Genomic DNA, 27,708 nt, shown 5'->3' on the forward strand with positions numbered 1-27,708 from the left:
CAGTAGGCCTTTAGTCCTGGGATGTTCACTAGTGATGAATTCCATCTGTGTGCCCCATGCTCTGGAGGCTCTGAGAGGCTAGAGCCTGTGGATCTTTTGCACACAATGGTATGCCCAGGCGCCATGCATGGGGCTCAGCACACTGGAAGGCCAGGGATGAGCAGCTGTGGAATTGACAGGCAGTGTCTAGGGCCTCTCTGGCCTTGCTTGTCCCATGCATGCTGAACACTGCTTTGGAGCCTTAACCTCTGAACTATGACTAAAGTTGCTGCCACTCTTGCCAAAAGTGGGGACCCCCTCAATTCAGAACCCAAACTCCACTTCCTGTCCTCAACCCTTGGGATTAATCTCCACACACTTGGGTTTCTGTCCAGAGTCCTAGCTTTGTTAACTCCAGAGTCCCTGTGAAGCTCCCCCACCCCCATACTGTATAACCCTAAGCTTCCACGTCTGCTTTGGAGGGACTCGGGGCCTCTGCAGGAGCTGTGGGGCATTCCCACTGGTACTCGGCCGCAATCTCAGGATCTCCTTGTGGGGAGAATGGTATGGCCTGCAACCCAGGGAGGGAGAGGAAAGTAAAAACGGGCAGGATATTCAACTTCCCTCCGTAGATGCCCTCTCCTCAGAAAGCCAGACACAGCAGGCAGGCAGAACAGAGGCCCCTGGGACCTTCACAGCTCTCTAGAGGAGGGAGCTGATCAGGAGGACGACCCTCAATTGGTGCACATTGGCCAGAATCCCCTGGGGTGTTGGTTCAGGAGGTTATCTGGATCCTTGGAAGGAAGACTCTACACAATTTTATAATCAGAAACTTTATTTTGAATAAACCACTCAACATTGAGCAGATGACGTTGCCTCAACTTTTTCTTTGAAGAAAACAAAGATATTATGGTAAATTCATGAAAACACTGTGCCTTCCTTTATCTTCTATCCTTTGTAGGGCAGAACAATTCTGCCTGACCTTTCCCATCTTCCTGATGATGTTGGCCAAGGACAGCCCCTGGGGGCACAAACGGAAGCTCTCCACAAGTCAGGGGCTGCAGACTACAGTCTGGGTACCAGTGCACCATGTGGTAGCTGTGCAGGCCAAGAACTGCCCAGGATGTCCAGGGTGTGACATAAGGCACAGAGCTGCAACGCCTCTGCATGGCGGTGACACAGGAAGGACCCGACGGAGTGGGCAGCACAGACACCCAGCCCCAGGTCCTGTAGCAGGCCCGCTCCTCCTTCAGTGAGCTCCCCGCCATTCAATTCTGGGCTCATGTGCTGTACTCCTAACTTGTTCTCCCACTCCACCCCACAGTCCCTCCCTTGAGGAGGACAGGAAGAGACAAAGCCTGGGTTGGGACTGGAGGGGAGACAAGGAGCCTGCAGCCAGCCGTGTATCCCATGATCCCAAGAATTATAGCTGCCCTCTGTCTTCAAGAGTGATTCAGTTTACAGCTAACATGGTCCCTGGGAACCTGCTGACTGAGGTGAGAATGTCTGAGTATCAAGGGACTTCTCTGGAATATTCACAGACCTCCCAAGCAACTGTTCCAGGAGGTGAAGGAGGCCCTGTCGAGTACAGACAGCTCTGCCCACCTCAGAGTGGGGGCAATGAACCAAGCCACAAAAACTCCAGGTATCACAGATGTAACATTTAGAAGGCTCACAGAACCAGGTTCAGGACAGGCAGGACACCACACCAACCACCTGTTCCTTTGCACTCAACTGTGCTGAAGCTGGCCGTCTCCCCTGGCCAGCCCTTCCAGCATAGTAGCTGGGACCACAAATCCAGGACCCTCCTGGCCTCAGACTTCCAGACCCCTGAGAAGCCACTCTGGAGGAGGAGAACACACTCCTGATAACATGAAAAGCACTTTTGCAAACAAGGCCCCTGAGTCCGGAAGACCTGTGCCCTTGGGTGAGCCATGCTGAACTCTGACCCTGAAGTGCACCAGAGACAGTGTAGCAGCACAGCGTCAGGTACGCACAGCCGTGTGTGAACCTGGTTAGTTATATCACTGGAACACTGGCACAAAAGAAAGGACCAAGGTAAAATGAACTTATTTTGGGGAATAATTGCTTTTAAAAGTAGATCTCGATCTTTAGGAGACAAGAGGAAACACTGTGCTGAACTCATGTCCCCACCTATACCGTTATGGTCTCTGGCCTCAGTGGCCAGACCCAAAGAAACCTGGAAGAAAGATGAGGCCACACACAACGCCATCGGAGATGACAAAAGACACCCTATGACAAGGCCCCTTTCTGTATTATCTCCTCACTGCAGGGTAAGGCAGGTACACCTGACCACAAAGGGTCCCCAAGGACCAGGCAGAAGGCATGATGTGATTCCCTGCGCTCCATGCCCGTTACATAGGCCAACTCAATTCCCCACCGTCTGCCACCCACGCTTTTCCCTTGAGACACCAGTTGTGGCCAAACACAGGAGAATCTGGAAAACAGAGACCACCCTGGGGCCCTCTTGCTGGAGACATTCTGAGGCAGGGTGGGCAGGCAGCATGTTACATTCTAAGTAAAATAGCTAGAGGGTAAAACACTCCAATGCCAATTTATTTTTAAAAAGGGTTCTGTGTAATTCTATGGTTTGTCTTTTTTTTTTTTTTGTATAATTATACAACCTTTGAAAATTACATAAGTTGTAATGATCTAATACTATTAATAGTCATTCAGAAAAAACTTTCCCTCCCTCCCAACAACCATCCAGGGGGAATTAAAAGTCCTGAAAAGAGGCCAATTCAACATGGCCTCTACCCTGGTAGAAACAAAAAGCGAAAAGATGAGAAGAAAACAGAAATGGACTGTGTGTGGCCAGTGTCTGTTAGGAGTGGGGCCCGGGCTGTTGCCTGAGGTGGTGAAAGGCAGAGCCTGCAGCATGCAGTTCGGCAGCCGGGAGGCCTCGCAGCCACATCGTCCTCACTCCTGCGCGTCCGTGTCCCAGTCTAGGTGTCATGGAAGTCCTTCAGCAGGGTTCTCCTCCGCTGCTCTGCTATGTGCATCTGGTTCTCTAAGTCCTGCACCAGGGAAGCAAGATGGTGCTTGCACCGCCCAGTCCCGAGTGTACCGAGCAGCCAAAGCCACACCCACCATGTCAGGGGCTTCAAGGGGACAAAGGCACTGCCCTTCCCACCCTTCCCTACAGAGCTTCCGGTCCACATGCTGACAACCCTGTCGCCTGCTAACAAGCCGGTCCTCCCAGACCTGCAACAGAGGCACCAAGAAGGAAGGAGACACTTACCCCTCTGTCATAGCTGTCTGCGCGCTCCACCTTCCATGACAGGTTCTCGATCTCAGCCTCCAGCTGAGCCTGCTGGTATTCAAACTGTATGGGCAGAGCAGGAGGGTCAAAAGGAGAGGGGCTGCAGCCGGGCCAGGGCCTGCAGATGGAGGGGCAGACGCAGCACCTGAGGCTCGTATGAACTACAGACAGCCCTGAGCCGGTCCTCAGAGAGCAGGGCTAGCTCCTATCGCCAGAGCCAGAATCCAGTCAAAAGGCTACCTGAAGAGCGCAGCCAGGCGGCAAGGCCACACTCACCCTCCAGCCCAAAAGAGAGGGGAAAAAGTTAAGCCACTGAAGACAGTATTCCCCACATAGGCAACAGATGCTGCAAAAACAAGTCAAAATGGATATTCACAGACATGGTGTTCACAGAGTACTTCCTTTTTCCAGCCCTTCTGGAAATCAAGTCTTAAAAATATTCAAACCATTCGACTTGGTAATTGTACATCCGCTGTACATTTATACACGAAGCGTTCCTCAACATCTTAGAGTAATGAAAACAGCAACAACGAACGCCCGAACTGATGGGACGGCCATGTGATGAAACATTTATGCACAGTTTAAAAATGGTATTTAGTAGCCTGGTAAATAAGGACAGCGGCAATAATAAATGGTCATAACAACAAAATGGCAGGTATATAATTAACAGTAAGTGTAGAAATAATTTTAAAAGGCTGAAAAACGCTAACAGTGGCCATGTCTTTTTGGTGGGATTACGGATGATGCAAATGTTTTTCTGTTTTCCAACATTTAAACAATACATGCGAACTACTTTATCATCAGGGGACATGACCCATATCTAAGACAGAGAATTAAACAAAGATGTAAAAAAGCCCACTATAAATTAGGAACGTGCGAGCTGGGCGTCCTCCTAAAGCATGGGTGCCAGCCTCCCACGTGGCCACAGAGTGTCCTGTAACTACGGCCATTCAGGAGCTTTGGTGTATCTGCCTTGATATTACATAAAATGCCATGCCTGAAGTCTATTTTAGAGAAGTCTAAAGGAGAACTGAATTTTTTTTTTGAGAGAGAAAGAGAGTGAGCGAGCACATATGCACACAGGGGTGAAAGAGTGAATCTTAAGCAGGTGCCGTGCTGAGCGTGGAGTGGGGCTCAACCTCACCGCCCTGAGATCATAACCTGAGCCAAAACTAAGAGTTACTCAGGCGCCCTAGGAGAGCTACCTTTTATTTATTTATTTATTTATTTTTAAAAAGATTTTATTTATTTATTTGACAGAGAGAGATCACAAGTAGGCAGAGAGGCAGGCAGAGAGAGAGAGGAGGAAGCAGGCTCCCTGCCGAGCAGAGAGCCCGATGCGGGACTCGATCCCAGGACCCTGAGATCATGACCTGAGCCGAAGGCAGCGGCTTAACCCACTGAGCCACCCAGGCGCCTGGAGAGCTACCTTTTAAAACGGACAGTTTTGCCCTCCCAACAACCCAGGTCTGGTCCCCACTCTCCTGGAAAGTACGGGTAGACAAGGGTATCTCTGAAGCTCAAGGGCAGAGCACAGGACTGCTTGGCCTTACCAGCTTCTTCCTGGGTCCAGATTCCATGTAGTAGGCATATGGGTAAGTGTACTGCAGGGTGTACCGGCACTGGAACAGAAGAGAGAAGGCGCGTGCACGTGTGACCCAAACCGCACGCGTCCCTGGTGGCTTTCATGATTCTTACCCTACCACGCAAGTGAGCCTGGCTCTACAGGTACAGGCTTGAAAGAAATGACGCCAAACCAATCAAGGATGAACTGGGGGACAACATGGGAAAAGCTGAAACAGAAATGGTCACAGAACACACGGTTCCTTTTTCCAACTGTGATTTATCACCAGCAGTTGCCTCAATGGCTCTTCCCTCGAGTCGGACATCAGAGTCCACACATCTATCTCAACACTTGTCCAAAGATAATCTCTTAGTTTCTTCGGAGTGACCGTGGATAGGACAAAAGAAGAAGGGCTCTAGTTTCCCCTGCACTTCCCTCCCTGTGGCTGAGGTAGCGGAACTCTTCTTGGAAATCCCCTGGCAGCCAGCAGCAGGCTGGGTCCTCAGTGGGCACAGCCCAGGGAACTGTGGGCCCAGAAGCAGAAGCATACAAAGTGATACGAAGTGCTGGGCTCCCCTGCCCCCAAAACTGTCTCCCACCCTCCCATCCTCAGATGTCTGGGCCTGACAGGGCCAGGGATCAGAAGACGGAGGGGGTACAGACCTTGGCCAAGAGCTTGGCAGCATTCTGTAGGTACTGCCAATCGATCCACGTCCCCAGATTATTCATGACTCTCTCCTGAATCTTCTCATGAATCCGCTGATAGGTCTGTGCCTCTAGCTGCAAGCTCTTGTTGTGGTTTTCCCACTACAGGGCACAGAGAAAGGTGCGCAAGTCCAGATGGAAGTTCAGAACAGACACCTTGGTTGGCACAGCATGGCCAAAGCTTCATCTAACTTATGGGGAAACGTGTGTCCTTGAGAGGGCAGGAGGAGGACTTTTTCTTCTTCTTTTCAACAATTTATTTATTTGGGAGAGAGGGTAGAGGGCACGCCCGCAGGGCAGGGTGGAGGGGCAGAGGGAGATGGAGAGAAGCAGACACCCTGCTAGGTGCAGAGCCCAATGTCAGCTGATCCCAGGACCCTGAGATCATAATCTGAGCCGAAATCACTAGTCGGCTGCGACCACGCCGCTCAGGTGCTCCAAGAAGGGGACTTCCTCAGACCATATACTGACCCTGTCCTAAGCAGCGCCTACCATTCAGATCACTCTACCATCTAGGGCAACAGGTCTTCAGCCCTGAGGACGAAACAAAGCTGGGTACCCACTGGTCTACTCTGCTTAGAAAGCAAATGCGCCGTACTCTGTGGGCTTCTGAAGGGTCTTCCTAGGAGGAACTGTCCTCTAAATCTGCTTAAGATGGTACCAGATGTAAAAGACTACCTGATGCTCCCCTCATTGTCCTTCAACCCATGATTCAAAGAGCGCTATTGGTCATGGCTGCCCTGTGGAGCCCATAAGCTACATTTATGGAAGCATCACTCAGGCCCACTACAGGAGCTCCTCTCCCTGACTTCTGTGTGCACGTACCGCACACCAGTCCCTGGGAGTTCTCCCTTAGCACGCCAGTGGGAAAAAGCCCACTCATGAGGGGCAGTTTCCAGAGAAGACGCCTACCCTCTCAAAGTAGAACAAGTACTTCTTGAGGGCCTCCCTGGCCTGTGCCTGCTGGCTCTGGTTGACAATGTCGGGGTTCTCCTTGTACCGACTGCACTCATAATACTCGCTGCCATGGGTCTTCCAATCTCCTAGACACATCCAGCAGAAGTCTGCAAAGAATAGAAAATGAGGTATTTACACCCACAAGGTAAGCCGACATTCCTCCAACAGCAAAGCGGTGGGACAGATCCTGTGAAAGGGTAGAGGTGTGGGGGTTGTTACCTGCCCACAGCTTCCTATGGGTGCCTGTTTCCAGGAGGAATGTGCACCTCTCCTCTTTGACACATAACACTGTCCCTATAGCCCTTCCTTGCCACTAGGTACAACAGCCAGCAGATACTCGCTGTTCCATAAGCACATAAGCTTTGTACCTTCTTAACCCAACACGGGAGGGTGCTGACTGTGCAAGACCACTGGTGTGCTGTGTCAGGGCCACTGAGAGACGCAGAAACTTGTCCAGTGAGGCCCATCCGGCCATCCGGAACACAGGTTTGCCCTGACTACCGCCCATCCTCACAACGCCTATCCTAAGACGATTTTGTACAAAAATTAGGAATAAAGGCTTTCACCTATTTTGTCATTTCTTAAAAAAAGAACACTTCTATAAAACCAACAGCTACCCAATAGTTCCTACTCAGAATTATGAGTCTGCTTCTACACTGAGGAAACCAAAAGGTAAAAATAAAGATCGACCAAAAATAAAAAAAATCATAAAAAAACCCCAAAAAAACCAAAAGCTCACCAAATATTAGAATAAAAAAAAATAAAATAAATCCACCAAATATCCAACATTTACTGCGGTCCAATGGCAGGTGGCCAACCACAGTTCCGCTGATGGCCAGATCTCTAGCCTGTCTGATGTATATCCTATCTCTGACAAAGACCCCGACAGGGTAAACCCTGTTTTCCAGGATTCAAGATGGTTCAAGATGGTTCACTGACTTCTCCAAAGGACCTCTTATATAAAATCTGGGGAGGCTAAAGCCAAACTCAGAGACCCAGAGTTCGTTCTCTTCTCCTGGGAACCTTCACCAAACAGCAGCAATACTGCAATCCCCTTAATCTTGCTGCTTGCTCCTGTCTTAAACACTACTGCAATGCTCAGGGTTACCTGTAGAGGTGGTCAAACTATACAGGAATGCAAGGGGTGGCGGCTAACTCTGGGTGGTGAGGGATGGGAAGACTGTGGGGAGGGATACTCAGGGGACTTCCTGGGTACTAGGAGTATGATGGGTAGGTACCGGGGTGTTCACTTGCCATTTCTCTTTAAACCATGTGCATGTCTTATGCACTGTCCTAAGTGGATGATACACGCCCCTCTCACTCAAACACAGAGTGGGATACCACTGAGGAAATATGCCACTACCCACAGCCTGACTTCATGCTATACTTCACTGTCACTGTTCCCTTCTAATTCCTTGTCATGTCCATTCTGATTATGGTGGGCTCTTGGGAAAACAGAGGAATACCATTAGATGAATCCTTACAAAGAGAAACCCTCAGGGCCTTCTGTTCAGCACTGAAGCTGTGATGAAGGAGACCTGTTTGTACATACTTTCTACTTGAACAAATTTCTTTACTGCATCTGACAGGAAGGAAAGCAAAGCCAACAGGTTCCATGTAATAAGCTACTCCTGATAAAGGCGATCTGAAAAGCTGTATCAAAAGCCCTTGTGGAAACTTTGTAAAACCTCAAAGGAAGACTCTTCTGTGACTCCCGCCAATAAAACAGCCTGTTCTGAAAGGTTATCTGTAAGGTAGCACAGATAAGCCCCCATTACTTACCTGCCTTGGCAAAAATAAAAAGAGCACACTAAATCTTCTCGGATGACTGAGGATCATGAAGGTCTAAGAGTCATGCCAACTGTGACTTCTATCTGTGTCAGCAAGATGGCAGTGAGATTGTAAGAGCACCAGAAGAGATAGATAAAAGACTAAGAGCTGCTTTGGGATGGGTACTGTAAGTGACTGCGGCCGCCCTTTGTCACTTCACTACAAAAGCACTCACTAAACAAGCCGTGGAGGCCCAGCACAAGAAACGCAGACTGTGCCCCTGGGCCTCGTGCACCACACCTGGAACTCACCGTGTTTACACTTGGAGCATTGCTGTCAGAGGGAAACAGAAGAGAACATGTTAAGGGAACGCTGACCAAAGGCTCCACGGCACATATGCAAAGGGTACGGGCTTCTGCTCACCATGTGGTTGCAGCCTCCGTTCTTCTCAATGCAGATGTTGCACTTGGGACACTGAGGAGACAGAAGGGCGCCGTTAGGCTCACACACCACCAGGCTGGTTCTAAGACAAATTACACAAAGCTCCTGGCACCCGTGCCCAGTAGCTCATCGTGCGAGCCCTTCTGGGGAGGAGCATCTCACTTAAATGTGGCGGGTCGCTGAGGCTGGAACAGCAATTCAAGGAAATGAGGTCAGCACGTTTGGCTCTGAAACACTCCAAGCACCGGCTGAGCCCCACTAAGTCTTCCACCATCTGTCTCTGCCACGAGGCTGCTCAGATTAAGCACAGCTGAGTCAGCACAAAGCTGCCTGCTTGGGAAGAATGCCAAAGCAACACAAGCACTGCCCCCTGGACCAAGTCCTGTCAGCTTGCCTGGACGCCTACTCCTGCAAGAGGCCATGGGAGCAGCCACTAGCACTCACTTGCTCTCACTGAGAGATGCCCAACCTAGACAGCAATGCAGAGACCAGTGTGATGCTCTGCTCTCCCACGGCCACGAAGCAGACTGTTTAATGAGGTCATGGTCACAGCTGTGCTGTGAGTGCAGCAATTCAGCACATGACCAGCTCAGGGTAGGTGCTGAGTCACCCAGGGCTTGAGGGGCTGACGGCCATGTTTTCCCATGGGAAATTTCAGAGTGAGAACAGGGCATGCCTGGGCTTGCAGCAGAGCCTTGCTCTTTACTATATGTTGCGATCAACCACCTCTCTTCTAGGGCTGTTAAAGGCCAGAGGCACTCAAGAAACCCAGGTTTTTCTAATTAGTCACCCCATGGGTCAAGCTTTTCCAGGTAGTTCAGCATTTTATTAAAAGAAATGCACCCAACACATACTATGATAGTCCACTGCAAACTCTGCCAAGTCTGGGCAAAGGTCTGTAGCCTCCAGCAAGGGCCCTGGGGCCCTGTTCTGCTCTCAAATGTCCAGCCTCCTGGGCGAGGCCCTAGGCAGCATTAAGGAGGGCAGGTCCATGACAGGTAAGATACAGTCCTTACGTCTTTAGTGTGAGCACTAATGTAGTTGGCTGTTTCAGAGTCGTCTGCACACTTCGTGAGCCATTTCCGGATTGTGGCGCAGTCTGTGGGGGCGTGATACATCTGACGACACTTGAAACTTAAAACCAGAAAAGAAAAACATTCAAATAATTGTTAGGTCAGGGTCCCATGTTTTCCATTTTCCTTCTATCCAAGCCAACAGATCCTGAGTTAGAGTTTCTCAAAGAAGTCTCGTCATTTTTCAAGGCCTTTGAGATCCTTACTTACCTAGAACTATACTGAAATACTGTATGAATTTCTCTTCAATCTAAACACATGAAGTCACACTCCTAATAAACCTCAATAAAATGCTTCTGTCTTGGTGCACCTGGGTGGCTCAGTGGGTTAAGCCGCTGCCTTTGGCTCAGGTCATGATCTCAGGGTCCTGGGATCGAGTCCCACATGGGGCTCTCTGCTCGGCAGGGAGCCTGCTTCCCTCTCTCTCTCTCTCTGCCTGCCTCTCCATCTACTTGTGATTTCTCTCTGTCAAATAAATAAATAAATAAAATCTTAAAAAAAAAAAAATGCTTCTGTCTTAAATATCCTGTGCGGTGTCAATTCTCCCTTAAAGGATGTGAAATTCAGAGTTCAGCTTCTCAAAGGGCATGGTGGGGTTCTTTGAGATGGATAACTAAGTTGGGATCCAAGGCAGAACCAAGATCAACTTTTTTGGGAGCCCTGACTCAGCTCCCAGTCAGATGTGCACAAGATATACACACGACAGAACCCGTTCAGTTGGCAGGGCCACGATACACCTGACAATGCCTGAAACTTAAAATCAGAAAAGAAAGCACTCCAACACTTGCCTGGCTAGGTTTCCATGTTTTTAATTTCCCTTTTGTCCAAGCTAACACAATGTCTGGACAGTAAATGCATGAAGGCAAACCGTCTAACCCATGCCCCAGGGAAAGAAGTTTATAATGTGGGACACAGGCGTGTCTTTGGCTCAGGTCATAATCTCAGGGTCCTGGGAAGCTCTCTGTTCAGTGGGAAGCCTGCTCCTCCCTCTCCCTCCACATGTGCTGTCTTTGTCGAATAAATAAAATCTTTAAAAAATAATAATAAAGTGCGGTACAAAGTATAGAGAGCAACTACATTAGTGGTTTGTGTTTTGTTTTAAGGTAAGCTCCATGCCTAGCATGGATCCCAACATGGGGCTTGAACTCACGACCCTGATGTCAAGACAACAGATGAAATCAAAAGTTAGACACTTAACTGACTGACCCACCAAGGAATGCTTACGTTAGTGGTTCTTAATCTTTGGTGAGCCCCAGAGTCCCTCAACAATGTTTTGAAAGGCAAGAACACATGCACACACACTAATTTTCCACATAGTTTCTCTGAAGCCCCACCATGAATCATCTTAGGGAGGCATGATTAGAGAGAGACATAGAAGTGGACCTAAGTTATGGCTCTGCCATTGCCCTGCATCTACATTTCCACCCTATAACATAAGGGCAATAGTACCAATTGTACACAGTTGTGACAACGTACGTAAAGTGATCAGAATAATGTCTTTCCCAAGGGAAGTCTTCAGTACACTTTAGCTATACCTCCACCTACTGAATGGAGTAAACCCCAGACATAAACTACCTTTATGAATTATAGTGTTATAAAATCAGCCTACAAAGGCCAAGATGGAGAAAGATTCAAACACTGAAGGTTGTAGCTTTCAAACACAGTAACACACGATTATCTGTGCAGGCAAATACAAACCCACACAGACACATCTCGGTGCCATGAGTCTCATAATAAAAACCATAGCACATTTTCTGAGAATCTATGCCACTCTTGTTTCTGGACTGAGCATGATGAAACATCCTGTGGAACGTGAGATGCTGGGTATATACCTGGCCCACTTGGAGCAGAGCTGCCGGGTTAGGCTCACAGACCCTGTCTTTCTCAGACCCACCCTCACCCACAGCAATGGCAGTTGTGCTTCGGAGGACAAGGCAGAAGCCCAGGGATGCTCAGTGCCCGCACTCACTCTTACCAGAACACCTCGTTGCACCGATTGCACTGTACTCGGCGAGCTCTAGGCTCCTGTACCCGAATAACCATGGGGCAGTCTGCACCAGGGCACAGCTGGAGCTGGTAATGACTCTGTGAACACACCAAAGAGAAACAATGAGGACATCCCCTAGTCACTGCTTCCACATCAGACTTCCCTGAGAGCGCAAACACCTTCTGTCCTTCCAGCCGATGACTTCTATCAAGGGGCTATAGGAATTCAGGAAGCATGTCACAAAGAACAGCATTAGGCAGGCAGATATTGAAGACATAAGAATATTTAGCTAAAACTAGGCAGCAACTCACTAGAATGATCTAAAGCTAGATTATCATATAAAACTGTGTCTGTGAGATGAAAGTGCACAGGCACCAAAGTCTGGAAAGGAACATAGCCTAGGGAGCTGTGCATCTGAAAGTATTATTCCTAAGTGACATAAGATGGAGAAAGACAACCACGGTATGATTTCACTTCTATGCAGAATCTAAAAAAAAAAAAAAAAATTAACAAAACTCAAAGATACAGAGAACAGAAGAGGAAGGGGGAATAGGGTGTGTGAAATGGGTGAAGGGGTTCAATTATATGGTTAGAGGGAACTAGATTTACTTTGGTGATCACTTTGTAGCATATACAAATACTGAGTTATTATGTTGTATCCCTGAAACCAATATAATGTTACACACCAATTTTGCCTAAAAACAAAAACAAAAGCTCTGAGAGGCTCAATGACTCTCATGCACGTACCAAAGGCGGCAAATAGCAAAGGGCACAAGGCATTGTTTATCCCAAGCCCATGCACGAGAAGACCCTGCCTGTCAGTCAATCTTGTCAGCTCAGGCACAAGCAGCAAAATGATGAAAACTATGCTGCACTGAGGCTGCAAGCCCGAGCCGAGCCCGAGCCCAGAGGAGGGAAGGAAATCCCAAACTGACCATGCTGGAATCCCGAATAAGTTTTCAAAGTGCACAAGAAGCAATACCCCCTTCAGGGGGCCTGGGTGGCTCAGTGGGTTAAAGCCTCTGCCTTCAGCTTGGGTCGTGATCCCAGAGTCCTGGGATCGAGCCCCACATCGGACTCTCTGCTCAGCGGGGAGCCTGCTTCCCACCCCACCCCCACCTGCCTGTCTGCCTACTTGTGATCTCTGTCAAATAAATAGATAAAAAAATCTTAAAAAAAAAAAAAACCAATATCCCTTCCCTGTGCTTTATCATCACCCAGTGAACCAAATGCAACAGCAGCTCCTGAGACAGCCCTGACTCATGTTCATCCCCTGACACACAACAGTTTGTTTAAGCAACTGTGTGGAAGGGGAGGAGGCCTGACTGACCATTCTACCAGAGAAAACCAAGACTTGGGGTCAAATTAAGGGTGGAAGGCTACACAGCGAGGACTAACAGATCTGGGATTCACATCACTGTCAGCCTGACTCCAGGCCCTGTGCTCCTCACTACCACTCTAGTGGTTTCTCCATTTTGTAAAAACCACGGAGCTCTTTCTTCACATTGGAGCACCGAATGGCCGCCTCATCTACAAAGTGACTGTGGTGAGCATGAGATGCAAGGTAGGCCCAGGAAGACAGATGTGCAAAGACAGGGGCTGGTCATACCTCCACGTAGTCCCTAAAGAGGTAGCGCCTGTATTTGTCTCTCAATTCTTCATTGGGCAGCAATGGAAACACAAAGTCCTCTGGTGTTCGGAGTGGACAGTCCTGAGCCATGCAAGAGACTCCTGTTGAACAAAACAACATGACGGATAACTGCACTGCAGAAGACACGATGGTAATGTATTTCCCTTCACCCAACAAATTCAGATTCTATATAGGAAATCCTTGAAGCCACAGAATTTATTTTAAAAAGAGAGAGAGGGGGGCGCCTGGGTGGCTCAGTGGGTTAAGCCTCTGCCTTTGGCTTAGGTCATGGTCTCAGGGTCCTGGGATTGGGCCCCGCATCGGGCCCTCTGCTCAGCAGGGAGCCTACTTCCCCTCTCTTTCTGCCTGCCTCTCTGCCTACTTGCGACCTGTCAAATAAATAAATAAATAAATAAATAATCTTTAAAAAAAGAGAGAGAGAGACAAATTAATGTATTTGCAGTGACACAACTAAAATTTATCTCAAATTCCATATATACCACAAACAGCACCACTAAAAAAGCAGTATCATCTAAAAAAAATCCTTTATGGTTCTTGGGGTATGTCTGGCTCAGCTGGTAGAGTAGGCGACTCCTGATGTTGGGGATGTGAGTTCAAGACCCCCATGGCATGCAGAGGTTAATCTTTAAAAATCCTATATGGCTCTTGACTAACAATTTTGTTTTGTGATATTTAATATTACGTGCAAGTGACCACCACCCAACACAATGAGATTCTGCAGATACAGTTAGGGGGATGCTAATTGAGTTCTGATGCCATCAAAGTCATAGTACAAAAAACCACTCCCATAACCAGTCGCCAAACCTGATTTGTGTTATGCTACCTAAATAGCAGGATTCTCTGAGGGTTTCTGAGTTATGGCTCCCACTTGGGGCATCAAGATGTGGTAGGCAGCTTAAAGGAGAGTTCTCCCAAAAGTTCACCTTGCACTCACACCAACATTCACACATACGCCCAAATAATAGCCTTAATCCTCTCAATCCTCAGGACTAGGGAAAATCGTGCCACTGTGCAGCCTGATGTTTTTAGAAACTAATGGTTCTGACAGTAAAAACCCTTATCAGGCTCAGAAGAAAACATGCAGCTGACCTGAGTACCTGCAAGGGCAAAGCGGAAGATAAATACTTCATGGCAGCCTTTTACAAATTCTGCCGCAGACTCACCCACACCCACGCCGTCCTTGACAAGTACTGAGCAGTGCTGCTCCCAGCAGCTACGGCAAAACTGGTGCTGACAGGCCAGAGAAAGTAGGTTTTCCTTGCGCACAAACTGCATACACACTGCGCAGTGGTGAGGGGGGTGGGCCGTGGGAACCTGGGGAGAAACAGAGTCAACTGAGTGAAGAGGAGCCTTCAGATCCTAGGAGACCACAGGGGCGCCTGACGCAGCTAGGTGCATGGGAGGCGAGCCTGACCCTGCAACACGTGTCAGAACTCAACTGCAGTGTGTGGGCTCTGTGTGTCCCAAAAGTTCTGAACAGAAAGCACCAGTCAGGAAGGCTTCCTGAAGGAGGTGGCACATGAGCTGGGCTTGTATAATCACTAGGATTGAGAGAGGCAGAGGAAGGCTGAAAGGAGAACTTACAGTAGTTTATAATGTCAGGCTGAAAAACTCTGGATTTCCAAATTGCCAAGGTCTTTAAAGGTCATTCAATCCAACTTCTGCTTTCAGAGGCCACTGGGTTTCTTTTACAAACCGCACCATTAGGTGCACAAAGCTCCCACTACAGAGGTTCTCAGAGACTGAGCTGAGCATGTGAAGCTTCTAGCAAACCCAAACAGCAGGTTTACTTATCAAAGACAGTGCTTTTCCCACACAGATATGCCCGAAACACAAAGCTTCATGGTTTTTACTAACTCACAACTCATCCTTAACACACTGCAAGATATCACATACAATTAACCTAGAGGGATGAGGGAAGAAACCTTACAGGATGTGGGCAAATAACTGCAAAGCTTGAACTCCAGAATCCATGCCGTGCTACATGAACCAGCAAAGACAATGCGGGACCCCTAGCCCAAGCCACAAACTGATGGAGAAGTCCACTATAGGTTAACATTAGGTTCTGGTTAGTTCACTGGGAATACAAAATGCAACTGGAGGAAAAAGGCTGTATTCTCATGTTTATCCAAAATGCTTCTGGAAATTTTCTCCTAAGAGCTACAGAAGTTGTGTGCTAATTTGAACCCTGATTCTCCCTCCTAAAGAGCGCTTTCGACATGGCCTTCACTCACGTGACAAATGTTTGTCAAACTCCTAAATACAAAGGACATTGCTATGCATTGTAAGATACGGTTCCTAACCATAAAGCACACAGTCTGGGAGGGGAGCTGAGAAAGATGAGTGAATTGCCACATCATGCAGGTAAAGATTTCAAGACATGACTAAGAGGTGTTCGGAGAGAAGAGATCACAGGCTTTGTGAGAGGTGGGTCTTTAAAGAGGAGTTCCATTCCCACAGCAAAGATGGGGACAGGATAGGCCAGCAGGACTGGAGTACAGGCTGTGTGTAAGTGTAAAGAGGAAGGTGAGGCTGGAGAAGGCCCCAGGACTGGCAATGATTTATTCTTCATCCATGAGGAAACTCTTTAAAATGGAAACGGAAGATTTAGGCCCATACTGGAACAAAAATCTCAAGCATGTTGTACTATAAACAAAGCAAGATGGTTCTCACTAACACCATAAGCCACAGCAAGAGCCATGTGTGTCAGGAGAAGCCTTGCTCAAGTGGGAGACACTCACATGTTTTGAGGGACTAGGCTGAACTCGAGCCTCGACGAGCAGCTGAGCAGAGTTAGACTTGTATCTACAAAACAAAAAAGCAGAAATAAAGGGATTCAGAAACAGACCAACATTTTAACCTCTGAATAAAACCAGATGAGACCAACAAGTGCTGTGGTTACACTTAAGTGCCTTTGTCTCTACTTACCTTCTGACAGTATCAAGCTTCCTTTTACCTTAAATACTTTTCTCTCTCTCAGCTTTTTATTTTATTTTATATATTTTTAGAAAGACCTTATTTATTCATTTGACAGAAAGAGAGAGAGAGAGCAAGCACATAAGTAAAGGGAGCAGCAAGGGGAGAGGGAGAAGCAGGCTCAATCCAAGTACTCTGGGATCATGACCAGAGTTGAAGGCAGACACTTAACCAATTAAGCTACCCAGGAGCCCCATCTTTTTCAATTTTTTTAGCCCTCAACTGGTATGAGAGTAATAACCCTGATTCAAAAGACACCAAACTGTAGGAAAAATACTTACGAAGTCTGAAGTCTGTTTTCAACTCCTTTCCGGAAATATTGCTATCTTCAGAATAGGGAAGACTATCTTAAGACAAAGAAAATGCAGGGGCACCTGGCTGGCTCAGTTGGTGGAGCATATGACTGTTGATCTGGGGGTTGTGGGTCCAAGCCCCATGTTGGGTGTACAGATTACTCAAATAAAAACTTTAAAAAATGCAAAGCATAAAGAAAAACTCTGACAAATTATATTACATTTAAGAAGTTCAGTTCATCAGAACCCACCATAAAGTGAAAAGCCAGGCTATAAATGGAAGATAATTCAATACATATATAATTGGCAAAAGACCAATATTCAGAATAAATAAAAAGAAAACTTCCTCCAAGTCCATTTGAAAAGACAAAATAACAATAAAAATGGGCCAAGACAGAACAAGCATTTCGCAGAAAAGAAATCACGAATGCCCCTTAACATGAAACATACTAATCTAGGACACAATTATATGTCATTTATATCCACCAGACTGCAAAACTTCAACTCTGTCAGTATCAGGAACACTCATATACCACTGGTGGGCATGTAACACAGTACAATCACTTCGGAACATTTTGCCAGTTAGTAAAGCTAAGGAACAGATATCTTCACTTTCTATACTCAACAGTAGGAAAACTTATGACACTAGGAGTCACGCACAAGTTTTCAGAGCTGCATTACTTGTAATAGCAAAAAACTAGAAGTCACAATTTTTTCTTTTTTTTAAGATTTTATTTATTTCTCAGAGAGAGAGACACACACACAAGCAGGGAGAGCAGCAGGCAGAGGGAGAAGGAGACTCCTGGCTGAGCAGGAAGTCCAATGCGGGACTCAATCTCAGGACCCCGAGATCATGACCTGATCTGAAGGCAGACACTTGACCAACTAAGCCACCCAGGCATCCCTCACAAATGGTTTTTGACAGGAATATGGACAGGATGTCATAAAATGCAGCCTTGTTTTAAAAACTGAAGAACACATACAGTATGATTCCATGTCTATAAAGTTCTAAAAACATACAAAACTAGGGGTGCTGGGGTGGCTCAGCCAATTAAGCATCCAACTCTTGATCCCAGTTCAGGTCTTGATCTCAATGGTCCTGAGTTCAAGTCCAGTGCTAGGCTCCATGGAGCCTACTTAAAAAAAACAAAAACACAAAACCACACGAAACTAAAGGTTATATAATTTAAGAATAACTGAGAAGGGATGCCTAGGTGGCTCATTTGTTTAAGTGTCTGCCTTTGGCTCAGATCATGATCCCAGGGTCCTAGGATTGAGCCCTGCATCAGGCTCCCTGCTAAGCAGGGAGCCTGCTTCTCTCTCTCCCTCTATTGCTCCTCTTGCTTGTTCTCTCTCTCTCCCCACCCCCTGTCAAATAAATAAATAAAATCTTAAAAAAAAAAAAAAAGAATAAACAAGAAAATGATCAATACCCAATTCAAGATACTGGTTGCTTTGGAGAGGAAGGAAGGGGGTGTGGCCAGGCGGACACTGCCATCAGAGGCTTCTAAGCAAAGATCAGAGGGTTTCTTATTTTGGGTGGACACTTAAGTATTTTTACCTTATCATTCCTTAACCTACACACATCACACATGTGTGTACAAATACATATATTTTTGAAAAAGAAACAATAAAAACTTAATTCCTTTCTGGAATGAGGTATGGCATACATACATTTAAAAATAAAACCAGGAGTGCCTGGTGACTCAGTAGGTTAAGTATCTGACTCTGATCTTTAGAGTCCCACATTAGGCTCCATGGGGAGTCTCCTTGGATTCTTTCCCTCTCCCTCTGTCCCCACCCTGCTCACACACACTCTCACTCTAAAATAAATAAATATATAAAGCTTAAAAAATAATAAAAATAAAAACAATTATTATGTGGCAATCAAAGTAGCACACAAAGCCCAGGAAAACACATTACCCAGAATCCAGGAATTTGAGCAGGGAAAAATGTCTCCTGCACATGACTTCCTTATTCCACCTAGTCAAAATGCCTCCTTCCTCTGCTTTTATTCCTACTTTCTCATACCATATTCTTACTATCTTCAGCCATCTTGTCCATTCCCATGTTAGGCTACAGAGTTTGAATAGCGAGAGATACCCCACTGCTGGAACCTACATAGATTCAGAATTCTGGGTAGTAGAAACAGCAGTGCAGACAGTGAAAGAAAGTTCACTTGAAAGTCTATCTAAATGTATCCAGCTCTGGGGGATAGAGAGTGAGGAGTGTAGTCAGTGAAATCACAAGCGCACTTGCTCCTTCCCGAGAGGGCTGAGCCGCTCCAGCAGGTACAGCCATCCCAGTTATGTCGTAGCCTGGAGAAGGAGAGGCAGGACCTTCCTCTGCAGATGAACAGATCACGCCATACAAAGGAAGACTCATAGGTGTGTGAAAGGGCAGGGACAGGACCAGTGATTCTCACTAGTGACAATTTTGTTCTCCAGGGGTTACTTGGAAACATTTTTTATTTCAAAGGCTTGGGGTGTGAACTTCAGTGTCCCAAATTACTATGGAGGTTGGGCTGTTTGTGCTTTCTTTTGTGTGAAATGCTTGTTCTGTCTTTTGCTCATTTTTTATTGTTATTTTGTCTTTTCAAATGGATTTTGCCAGAGATTCTGCCAAACCTCTTACAAGTCACAGAACAGTGCCCCCACAACAAAGAATTATCTAACCCTAAATGGCATGGATGTCGAGGGTGAGAAACCCTACGCTAGACAGAAGCACATGCCTCTGCAGGCAGGGCACGGGGAGTCCTCCCAAGAAGGGGCAGCAGGAAGAGGAACCCCTCCTCCTGACCACTCCCAAGACATCTTGAGACTCTAAGGTCTATGCCTCAAGAGGTCTGGCTCTGGTGGTAAGCTGGCCTATCTTTTCTGAAGAACACTTGCCAACATCTCCATTTGCTTCTTTTGGATTCAAAAGAATGTTTCATTTCTCACTTGATATATCCAAAAGAAACAAATGGAGATGTTGGCAAATGTTATATAGAAGGGCACTGATTACAAATTCATAATGGCATTAAAAAATCGAACTAATTTCACTGACAACAGGGGTTTGGAAAAAGCATGGGACGTCTACGTGATGAAATACTGAGCCAGCAATAAAACTGAGATAGAAAGAATATGATGCAGTCATGGGAAAATGTTTGCCAGGTATTGAGAGAAAAAAGGATATTCAATATGATCCAATGTTTTAAATATATAATATGCACATTGTAAGTATACTCCAAAACATCAACAATAATCACTACTGCGTAAATGGGCAGAGAAAGAGGCTATGGGCAATGCCACCTCTCTTCCCCCAAAATACCTTACCTGTCCAATATCTCTGCAACTTGCCAGTGGAAATTAACTAATATAAGTTTAGCAACTGAATGAGATACCTAGAAAGAAGAAAGGGGAAAAAAAATCAAATTACAACTGTTGTTTCTTTCGGAGAACTCCATATTTTGAGAAGTGCATGCATTCATGTCTACGGCAGGCCCAGGTTTGATTTCCAAATTCTTCCTCTTGGTTCTCTGCTTCATTTTTTAAATTCAGACTCTTATGGGACGCCTGGGTGGCTCAATGGGTTAAAGCCTCTGCCTTCGGCTCAGGTCATGATCTCAGGGTACTGGGATCGAGCCCCACACTGGGCTCTCTGCTCAGCAGGAAGCCTGCTTCCTCCTCTCTCTCTGCCTGCCTCTCTGCCTACTTGTGATCTCTGTCAAATAAATAAATAAAATCTTAAAAAAAAAAAAAGGACTCTTATAATCTTAGTGATAATATTAATATAATCTTTCCTGGATCTCTTTGACTTTTTTTATTTTCATTAATGACACTTCTAAGAAATTAGTCTGATTTGAAGCTGAAGTAAAAACACCCTGTTATAGTAACAACCCACCATTTGACTGAAGCAGAAGAGCTGTGTGTTCCCTGATGTGGCCTATGTTCCCTCAAGCTGCTGTAGGAGGCCACACATGGAAAGTGCACCTCTAGTTAGGCCTGTCACTTGCAAAAAATCTTCAGGCTTGCACTTCTTGTATAAATCCAGCAAATCAAAACACCCCTGCTTAAAATCTCCAAATTCCTGGCAACCAATGAGCCCCGATCACAAGTATGATTTAAAAGCCTATGGACAGCTTTTGTGGCCCCTACATTTTTTTTGTGGCCCCTACATTTTAAAGCACTCTGGTTGTGGCTATCAAAGAGCCCCAGAAGGAGCTCTGAGCTAGCAATTCTACTTCTGTAAATTTTTCTGAGGAAATCATAAAAGATATGTATACAGCAGTGTTTTGCAAGAGTAAAAAATTAAAAATAATCTAAATGTCCAACAAAAAGGAACTAGGTAAATAATATATGACAGATCCATGCAATGATTTAGTATGCAGTCATTGAAAAGGATGTTACAGAAATAAGTTATCGACATAAGAAGTTCACATTTTAATTTAGGGCAAAGAAGCCAGTAGTAAGACAGCAGGTACGTGTTATAGTCACAGTATCTTGGTTAATAGGTAAAGCAGACTAGGGCACCTGGGTGGCTCAGTCAGTTAGCATCTTACTCTTGAATTCAGCTCAGGTCATGATCTCAGGGTTATGAGATAGAACCCTGTGTCTGGCTCTGCACTGAATGGAAAGCCTGCTTGGGATTCTTCCCCCGCACCCCCCCGCCCCTCCCCAGCTCACGCATGCTCATGCTCGCTCGCTCTCACTCTCTCTTGCTAAAAAAAAGGGGGTGGGGAGGGGAAGAGGACTAGTTACAGAAAGGAACACCCTGAGGTTGTCAAGACTAGCGTAGGGCCACAGAAGATACGGTTGTGTTTGGAGGTCTAAATCAGGCTTCTAGAGAGAGCAGTGTGGAGCACGAGGTGCTACTGAATCAAGGAGAAACAAGGAGCACACTTCAGACCAGAAAGCCAAGAGGACACGCAGAACCCTGGTCCTCTGCCCCACTGGACTGAGTCTTTACACAGAAGCTACCAAGGAACCGTAAGGCAGCTGGTCCACAGGTAAGAACTGCAGAGGGAAAGACACAGTGACCAACATGTAATCCCTGGCCCTAGAGCTCAAGTCACTCCTGAAAGGAAACAGGAGCATACGTGCTAAACAAGGACATGTCCCAGTGTATACTCAGCATTAGACACTATGTCAAAGTGCAGTGAGTGAATGCCTTTTTGTCCTACAGCCCAGGTACATCTTGAGAAAACCAAGTTCTCAAGATAGCGCATTTCGCTAAAGGTGGGGGTCTCCACGTCCCTTCCATGCAAGGTAACAGCCACCTGACTCATACATGTTGCTATAGTATTTTCCTGTTGAGGACCATAGAGACTTTAGGTCTCAGATTCCTGAATTGTAACTGACATTTCTTCTAATGGTAGCCATAACAAAGCTATTTATCTATAGCAAACCACTATCACAAAATGAAAACAGAAACAAACATATGGCTTAAAGTTAAATAACTGCTTTAAATATAGCTTCTGACTATGATTAAAATAAAAACAAACCAACAAAAAACACAACTGCTAGCGATGCTGTTTTGGATGACCTCCTAACAGAGTCTTTTCTATCACCTCTTACCTAATGGGGCCCAATCAGTCCTACACCATTTTCTGTCCTGACTTCTAAATGTCCTGGCATATTGTGGCTATTAGGTCTTGACAAAGGCACTTAACTACCCAGAGTCCTCACCATGTCCAGCAGCTACCCCTACCTTCTCACCACAGATGGCTTGGGTGGAGCCTGGGAGCTAAAAACAAGTGTTAGGCTGCTTCTCACAGATCCACAGAGCCTAGAACTGGACTGGACAGAGGGTGACCACTCAACAGATGCCAATCATTAAGTGACATCATGTCTTTAATCTGTGGATTTTCAAAATGGAACTCAACTTTTCTTAGGAAACAGAATTTTAGCACTCTACCTAGTCTGATCCTTTGATCTGAATAGCACTTAACAGCAGCAACAAAACCTCCGAATTCGCACATCACATGCAACCCACCTATGCAAAACACGACCCTCTGTTGAGACAGAAATTTTATTAATGACTGCAAGTCCACTAATGACCAACTGAGAGTATCCTAGCAGAGTTGAGTTTTGGTGAGAGGAGATTATGTGAAGAGCACTTCATGAAACTGATAGTGGAGTGATACGAATCTCTTCTTCCCCACAGCCAAGAATACATCAATACATACAAGATAAGAGGCACACGTTTGTCAGCCATATGCACCTCCCACCAGCCTTCTGCAGGAAGTGCTACTGTGATCCCCACATCACAGATGGAGGTGTGAAAATGGCCCATATTATGTCCACAGTATATCACTGAAAATCAGGGACTTTCCTTCAATAATCCATTATAAACCTGAAGGAACTCAGAGACCATTAATTTAAGCAAAATGCAATATGAATGCAGTGTGACTGTGCCTTGCCCTACAGTAGCAACATAGAATCTACAGGGAAGTCAGGTTCTAAGAGGCTCTCCAGCAAAAACAGCACAGGGGTAGAGGAAGAGTACCTAGAAGAATTTATGCTAAAAGTAGCAGACCCATGGGACACCTGGGTGGCTCAGTCATTAAGTGTCTGCCATCTGCCTTGGGCTCAGGTGATGCATGATCCCAGGGTCCTGGGATCCAGTTTCACATCTGGCTCCTGCCTCTGCCCCTCTCCCTGCTAGAGCTTGTGCTCCATGCGCTGACAAATAAATAAATAAATAAAATCTTTTTTAAAAATTAAAAAAAAGAGGGGGCACCCGGGTGTCTCAGTGGGTTAAAGTCTCTGCCTTCGGCTCAGGTCATGATCCCAGGATCCTGGGATTGAGCCCCGCCTTGGACTCTCAGCTTGGCACCCCCCCCTCCGCCTGCCTCTCTGCATACTTGTGATCTCTGTCAAATAAATAAAAATCTTTAAAAAAAAAAAGTAGTCCCAGCAGGGAGGCCACCTCATCCTTGATTTGGGGTCACAAGAGAGAACTGGGGACGCCTGGGTGGCTCAGTCAGTTGAGCATCTGCCTTGGCTTGGGTCATGATCCCAGGATCCTGGGATTGAGTCCCGCATCCAGCTCCCTGCTCAGGGGCGATCCTGCTTCTCCCTCTGCCCTCCCTTCCTCCTGCTCAAGCTCAGGCAAGAGCTCTCTCTTTCTCTCTCTCACAAAAATAAATAAAATCTTAAACAGAACAGACTGTACACATGTCCCAGTAGTATCTGAGGAAGCAAACACGGTGATTTGGGGGCAGAAAAAGATGTGGGGGGGGGTGCAGGGGTGCCAATATTTAAGTCTTCCACAAGAGGGCCAGAACAAACCTTGGGGATGATATTAAAGCATTAAAAATAAAAATTTATCTTTCTCAAAGTGCAAACAGCTGAACGCTCTCAAGAAAGAATTTCCTGAGTATTCACACCATTACTGTTTGATGCTCACAGGGCTCAGCAATCCACTCTGAATCTATTAGAGTCAATAGTTCACAGCTGGGGAGTCTTCCATTCTTCTGTACGTTTTCAATTGTGGAGAACAGAATCTTTTAGTAGAATCAAGATGAATCTTTGCTAGACTGTTTTGCTCAAGAAATGAACAACCTATCAGTACTACTGTCTGGATCTCTCCAGTCTATATCCCTCAGGAATACCTTCCTGAAACCCTGATGTAAAAGTAATAATACTAAACAGCTCTTACAGAGCTCTCACATCTGGCCAGGATCAGCTCCCACCCTGTTTAAAACCCATTAGTGTTTTCCAGTACTGATGAGACAAACCTTAAGCCCTTAGTGGAAGAGTTATAAGAACCACTGTGCCCTGGAGTCCAGCATTAGACCAAATGATACTAGCACACCATACACTCAGCCAACTATTCTCTACCAAGGATGCCCTTTTTTGTAGCAAATAGTTGAAAATTAAAGAACATACTTCTGGGGGTGCCTGGGTGGCTCAGCGGGTTAAGCCTCTGCCTTCAGCTCAGGTCATGATCTCAGGTCCTAGGATTGAGCCCCACATCGGGCTCTCTGCTCAGCAGGGAGCCTGCTTCCCCCCTCTCTGCCTGCCTCTCTGCCTACTTGTGATCTCTCTGTCAAATAAATAAAATCTTAAAAAAAAAAAAAAGAACATATTACTGTAGAACCTATGTGTCACAGAAGAAATCACAAGAGAAATTAGAAAATGTTTTGAGCTACATGATAATGAAAATACCACAGTAAGAACTGGGTGAGATCCTGCTAACATGATGCCAGTGGGTAATTTATAACTGTAAATGTTTATACTATGAAAAAAATATAAAAATCAATGACATCAAGTCCCCTTAAGAAACTAGAAAAAGACCATACAAATAAATCTTTAAAAAGGGGGGCCACCTGGATAGCTCAGTCAGTTAAGTGTCCAACTCTTGGTTTCAGCTCAGGTCATGATTTTGGGATCAAGCCCCATGTTGGGTTCTGAGCTCAGCAAGGAGTCTACTTGAGGATTCTCTCCTTCTGCTCTGCCCTGCCCCTCCCCGCCCCATCCCCAAAACAGGTGTGAGAGCTCTTGCATATAAATAAAATCTTATTCTTTTAAAAGATTTTATTTATTTGACAGACAGAGATCACAAGTAGGCAGAGAGGCAGGCAAAGAGAGGGATGAAGCTGGCTTCCTGCCGAGCAGAAAGCCAGATGAGGGGCTCGATCCCAGGACCCTGGGATCATGACCCAAGCTGAAGGCAGAGGCTTTAACCCACTGAGCCACCCAGGCACCCTGCATGTAAGCAAAATCTTAAAAAAAAAAAGAAAAGAAACTAGAAAAAGAGGACTAAACTCAAAGCAAGTAAAAGGAAAAAATTAAAAAGATCCAAAGAGAAATAAGTAAAATTCAAACCAAATAATACTGAATAATAAATCCTGTAAGTTGATTCTTAAAGATCAACAAAGCTAATTAAAAACCTTAGCCAGAACATTTAAGAAAAAAGGGAATACAAATGACCAATAACGGGGGTAAAAAAGGGACTGTCCCTACAAACCTTACAGATACTAAAAGAAAAATAAGGGAATATTATAAATAATCTATTTTTTTAAAAGATTTTATTTATTTATTTGACAGACAGAAATCACAAGTAGGCAGAGAGGCAGGCAGAGAGAGAGGGGGAGGCAGGAATCCCACTGAGCAGAGAGCCCATGAGGGGCTTGATCCCAGGACCCTGAGATCATGACCTGAGCCGAAGACAGACGCTTGACCAACTAAGCAACCCAGGCGCCCCATCAATAATCTATTTTTAATAAATTTCATATCTTAGGTGAAAGTAACAAGTTCCTTGAACATTACTTAGCAAAACTGACACAAAATGAAAAAAAATAAACTGAATAACTCTGTATCTATTAAAGACATGGAATTCATAATCAAAAAATTTCTCACGAAATTCCATGCCCACAACTTTTTACTAGAGAACTTCATCAACGCTAATCTTAAACACTTTCAGAAACTCAAGAAAGTAATACTTCTTCCAAATTAATTTTATGAAACTAACATAATTCAGATACAAAAAATCTGACGGGGCACCTGGGTGGCTCAGTGGGTTAAGCCTCTGCCTTCAGCTCAGGTCATGATCTCAGGGTCTGAGCCCTGCATCCCGGCTCTCTGCTCAGCGGGGATCCTGCGCGCGCGCGCGCGCACACACCCCCCCACTCCCTGCCCTCTGCCTACGTGATCTCTGTCAAATAAATAAATAAAATCTTAAAAAAAAAATTTGACAAAAATATAACAAAAAGAAAATTACAGACCAGTATCCCTTATAAACAGACACAAAAATCAATCCAAATATTTTAGCAAATTAAATCCAGCAATATAGAAAAAGTACAATATGGCATAATGAAATGAGGTTTATCCAAGGAATGGAAAGATGATTTAACATTTGAAAGCTCCTATTGTAATTCACTTAATTAACAAAATAAAGGTGTAAAAAATGATCATTTGTGTTATAGAAAACCCACTTGACAAAATTCTATATTCATTCAAGATAAAAATTCTCAGCAAATCAGAAAAAAAATGAACTGCTGAATCTGATATAGGGCATCTATGAAAAGCATTATATTCAATGATGAAACAGTGAATGCTACTATGCTACTATCAGGAAAATGACAGATGACCACCCTCACCATTTAACATCACATTGGAGGTCCTAGCCAGGGCAGTAAGACAAAGTGGGGGGAGGGGGGAGAGACATAAAATACCTTAATAAAAGACTGGAAAAAGAAGAAGCAAATTGGTCTCTATTTCTAGATAAAATGACTATTTACTCAGAAAATCTTAAACAAATGTACAAAACTACTACTAGAACTAATAAATGAACTTAGTAAGATAACAAAGTCAATATACAAAAACCAAATGTATTTCTATACAGCGGCAAACAAATGAAAACTAAAATTTAAAACAGGTGAAGTGTTAATAATATACTTAATTTAGAATAATACATCTAAATATTTTCTAACATGTAATCCACAAAAATTATTCATGAACTATTTTATTTCATATCCTTTTATTCATGTATATTTTAAAATTATAGCACATGCCAATTCAAACTGGCCACATCTCAAATACCCAATGTCTACAAGGGGTCATAGCCACTGGACAGAACAACACAGCTCCAGACTGAACACAGCAATTAAAATTAATCAAAATCAAAGCAGGGTTTTTTTGGGGGGGGGACTTACACTATCTGACTTCAAAACTTTCTATGAAGCTACAGTAATCAAGACAATGAAGTATGTATGGGCTTAGAAACAGGGAGATCAATGAAACAGAATAAATCCAGAAGTAAACTCAGACATCTAAGATTAATTTTATACAGAGGTGCCAAGGAATTCAGTAGAGGAAACATTCAACAAATGGTTCTGGGATAACCAAATATCATTATGCAAAAACAAACCACGGAACTTAGAGACTTCACAGCACGCAAAAAGGAACTCAAAACAGTTCACAGATTTAAATGTAAAAATCTCTGCATCCTTGGTTTAGGTAAAGATTTCTTAGATACAACAATGAAAGCACTATCCTTGAAAGAAAAACTGATAAACTGGACTTCATTAAAATTAAACTTT

The 27,708-nt window shown here is 45.2% G+C and overlaps 1 protein-coding gene across 3 annotated transcripts in view; it reads right to left on the reverse strand.

Moving 5' to 3' along the window:
- Positions 1 to 796: 796 nt before the first annotated feature.
- Positions 797 to 27,708, reverse strand: part of ARIH2 (ariadne RBR E3 ubiquitin protein ligase 2) — a 50,108-nt gene continuing 23,196 nt past the window's right edge. For 2 of the 3 annotated variants that reach the window (XM_004760702.3, XM_013060617.2), the window contains 13 exons: positions 19,997 to 20,064; positions 16,152 to 16,215; positions 14,574 to 14,724; positions 13,369 to 13,490; positions 11,748 to 11,857; positions 9,716 to 9,833; positions 8,682 to 8,732; positions 8,570 to 8,591; positions 6,444 to 6,595; positions 5,490 to 5,633; positions 4,816 to 4,884; positions 3,242 to 3,325; positions 797 to 3,017 (listed from right to left, as the gene is read on the reverse strand). In XM_004760702.3, coding sequence (XP_004760759.1) covers positions 2,946 to 3,017; positions 3,242 to 3,325; positions 4,816 to 4,884; positions 5,490 to 5,633; positions 6,444 to 6,595; positions 8,570 to 8,591; positions 8,682 to 8,732; positions 9,716 to 9,833; positions 11,748 to 11,857; positions 13,369 to 13,490; positions 14,574 to 14,724; positions 16,152 to 16,215; positions 19,997 to 20,064 — 1,227 coding nt within the window. In that variant the 3' untranslated portion in view covers positions 797 to 2,945. The other variant, XM_045080196.1, reaches the window with a different exon arrangement.

Source organism: Mustela putorius, unplaced genomic scaffold, assembly GCF_011764305.1.
Source record: "Mustela putorius furo isolate JIRA1106 unplaced genomic scaffold, ASM1176430v1.1 tig00000095_pilon_pilon_pilon, whole genome shotgun sequence".
In the NCBI taxonomy this organism is placed as follows: Eukaryota; Metazoa; Chordata; class Mammalia; order Carnivora; family Mustelidae; genus Mustela; species Mustela putorius.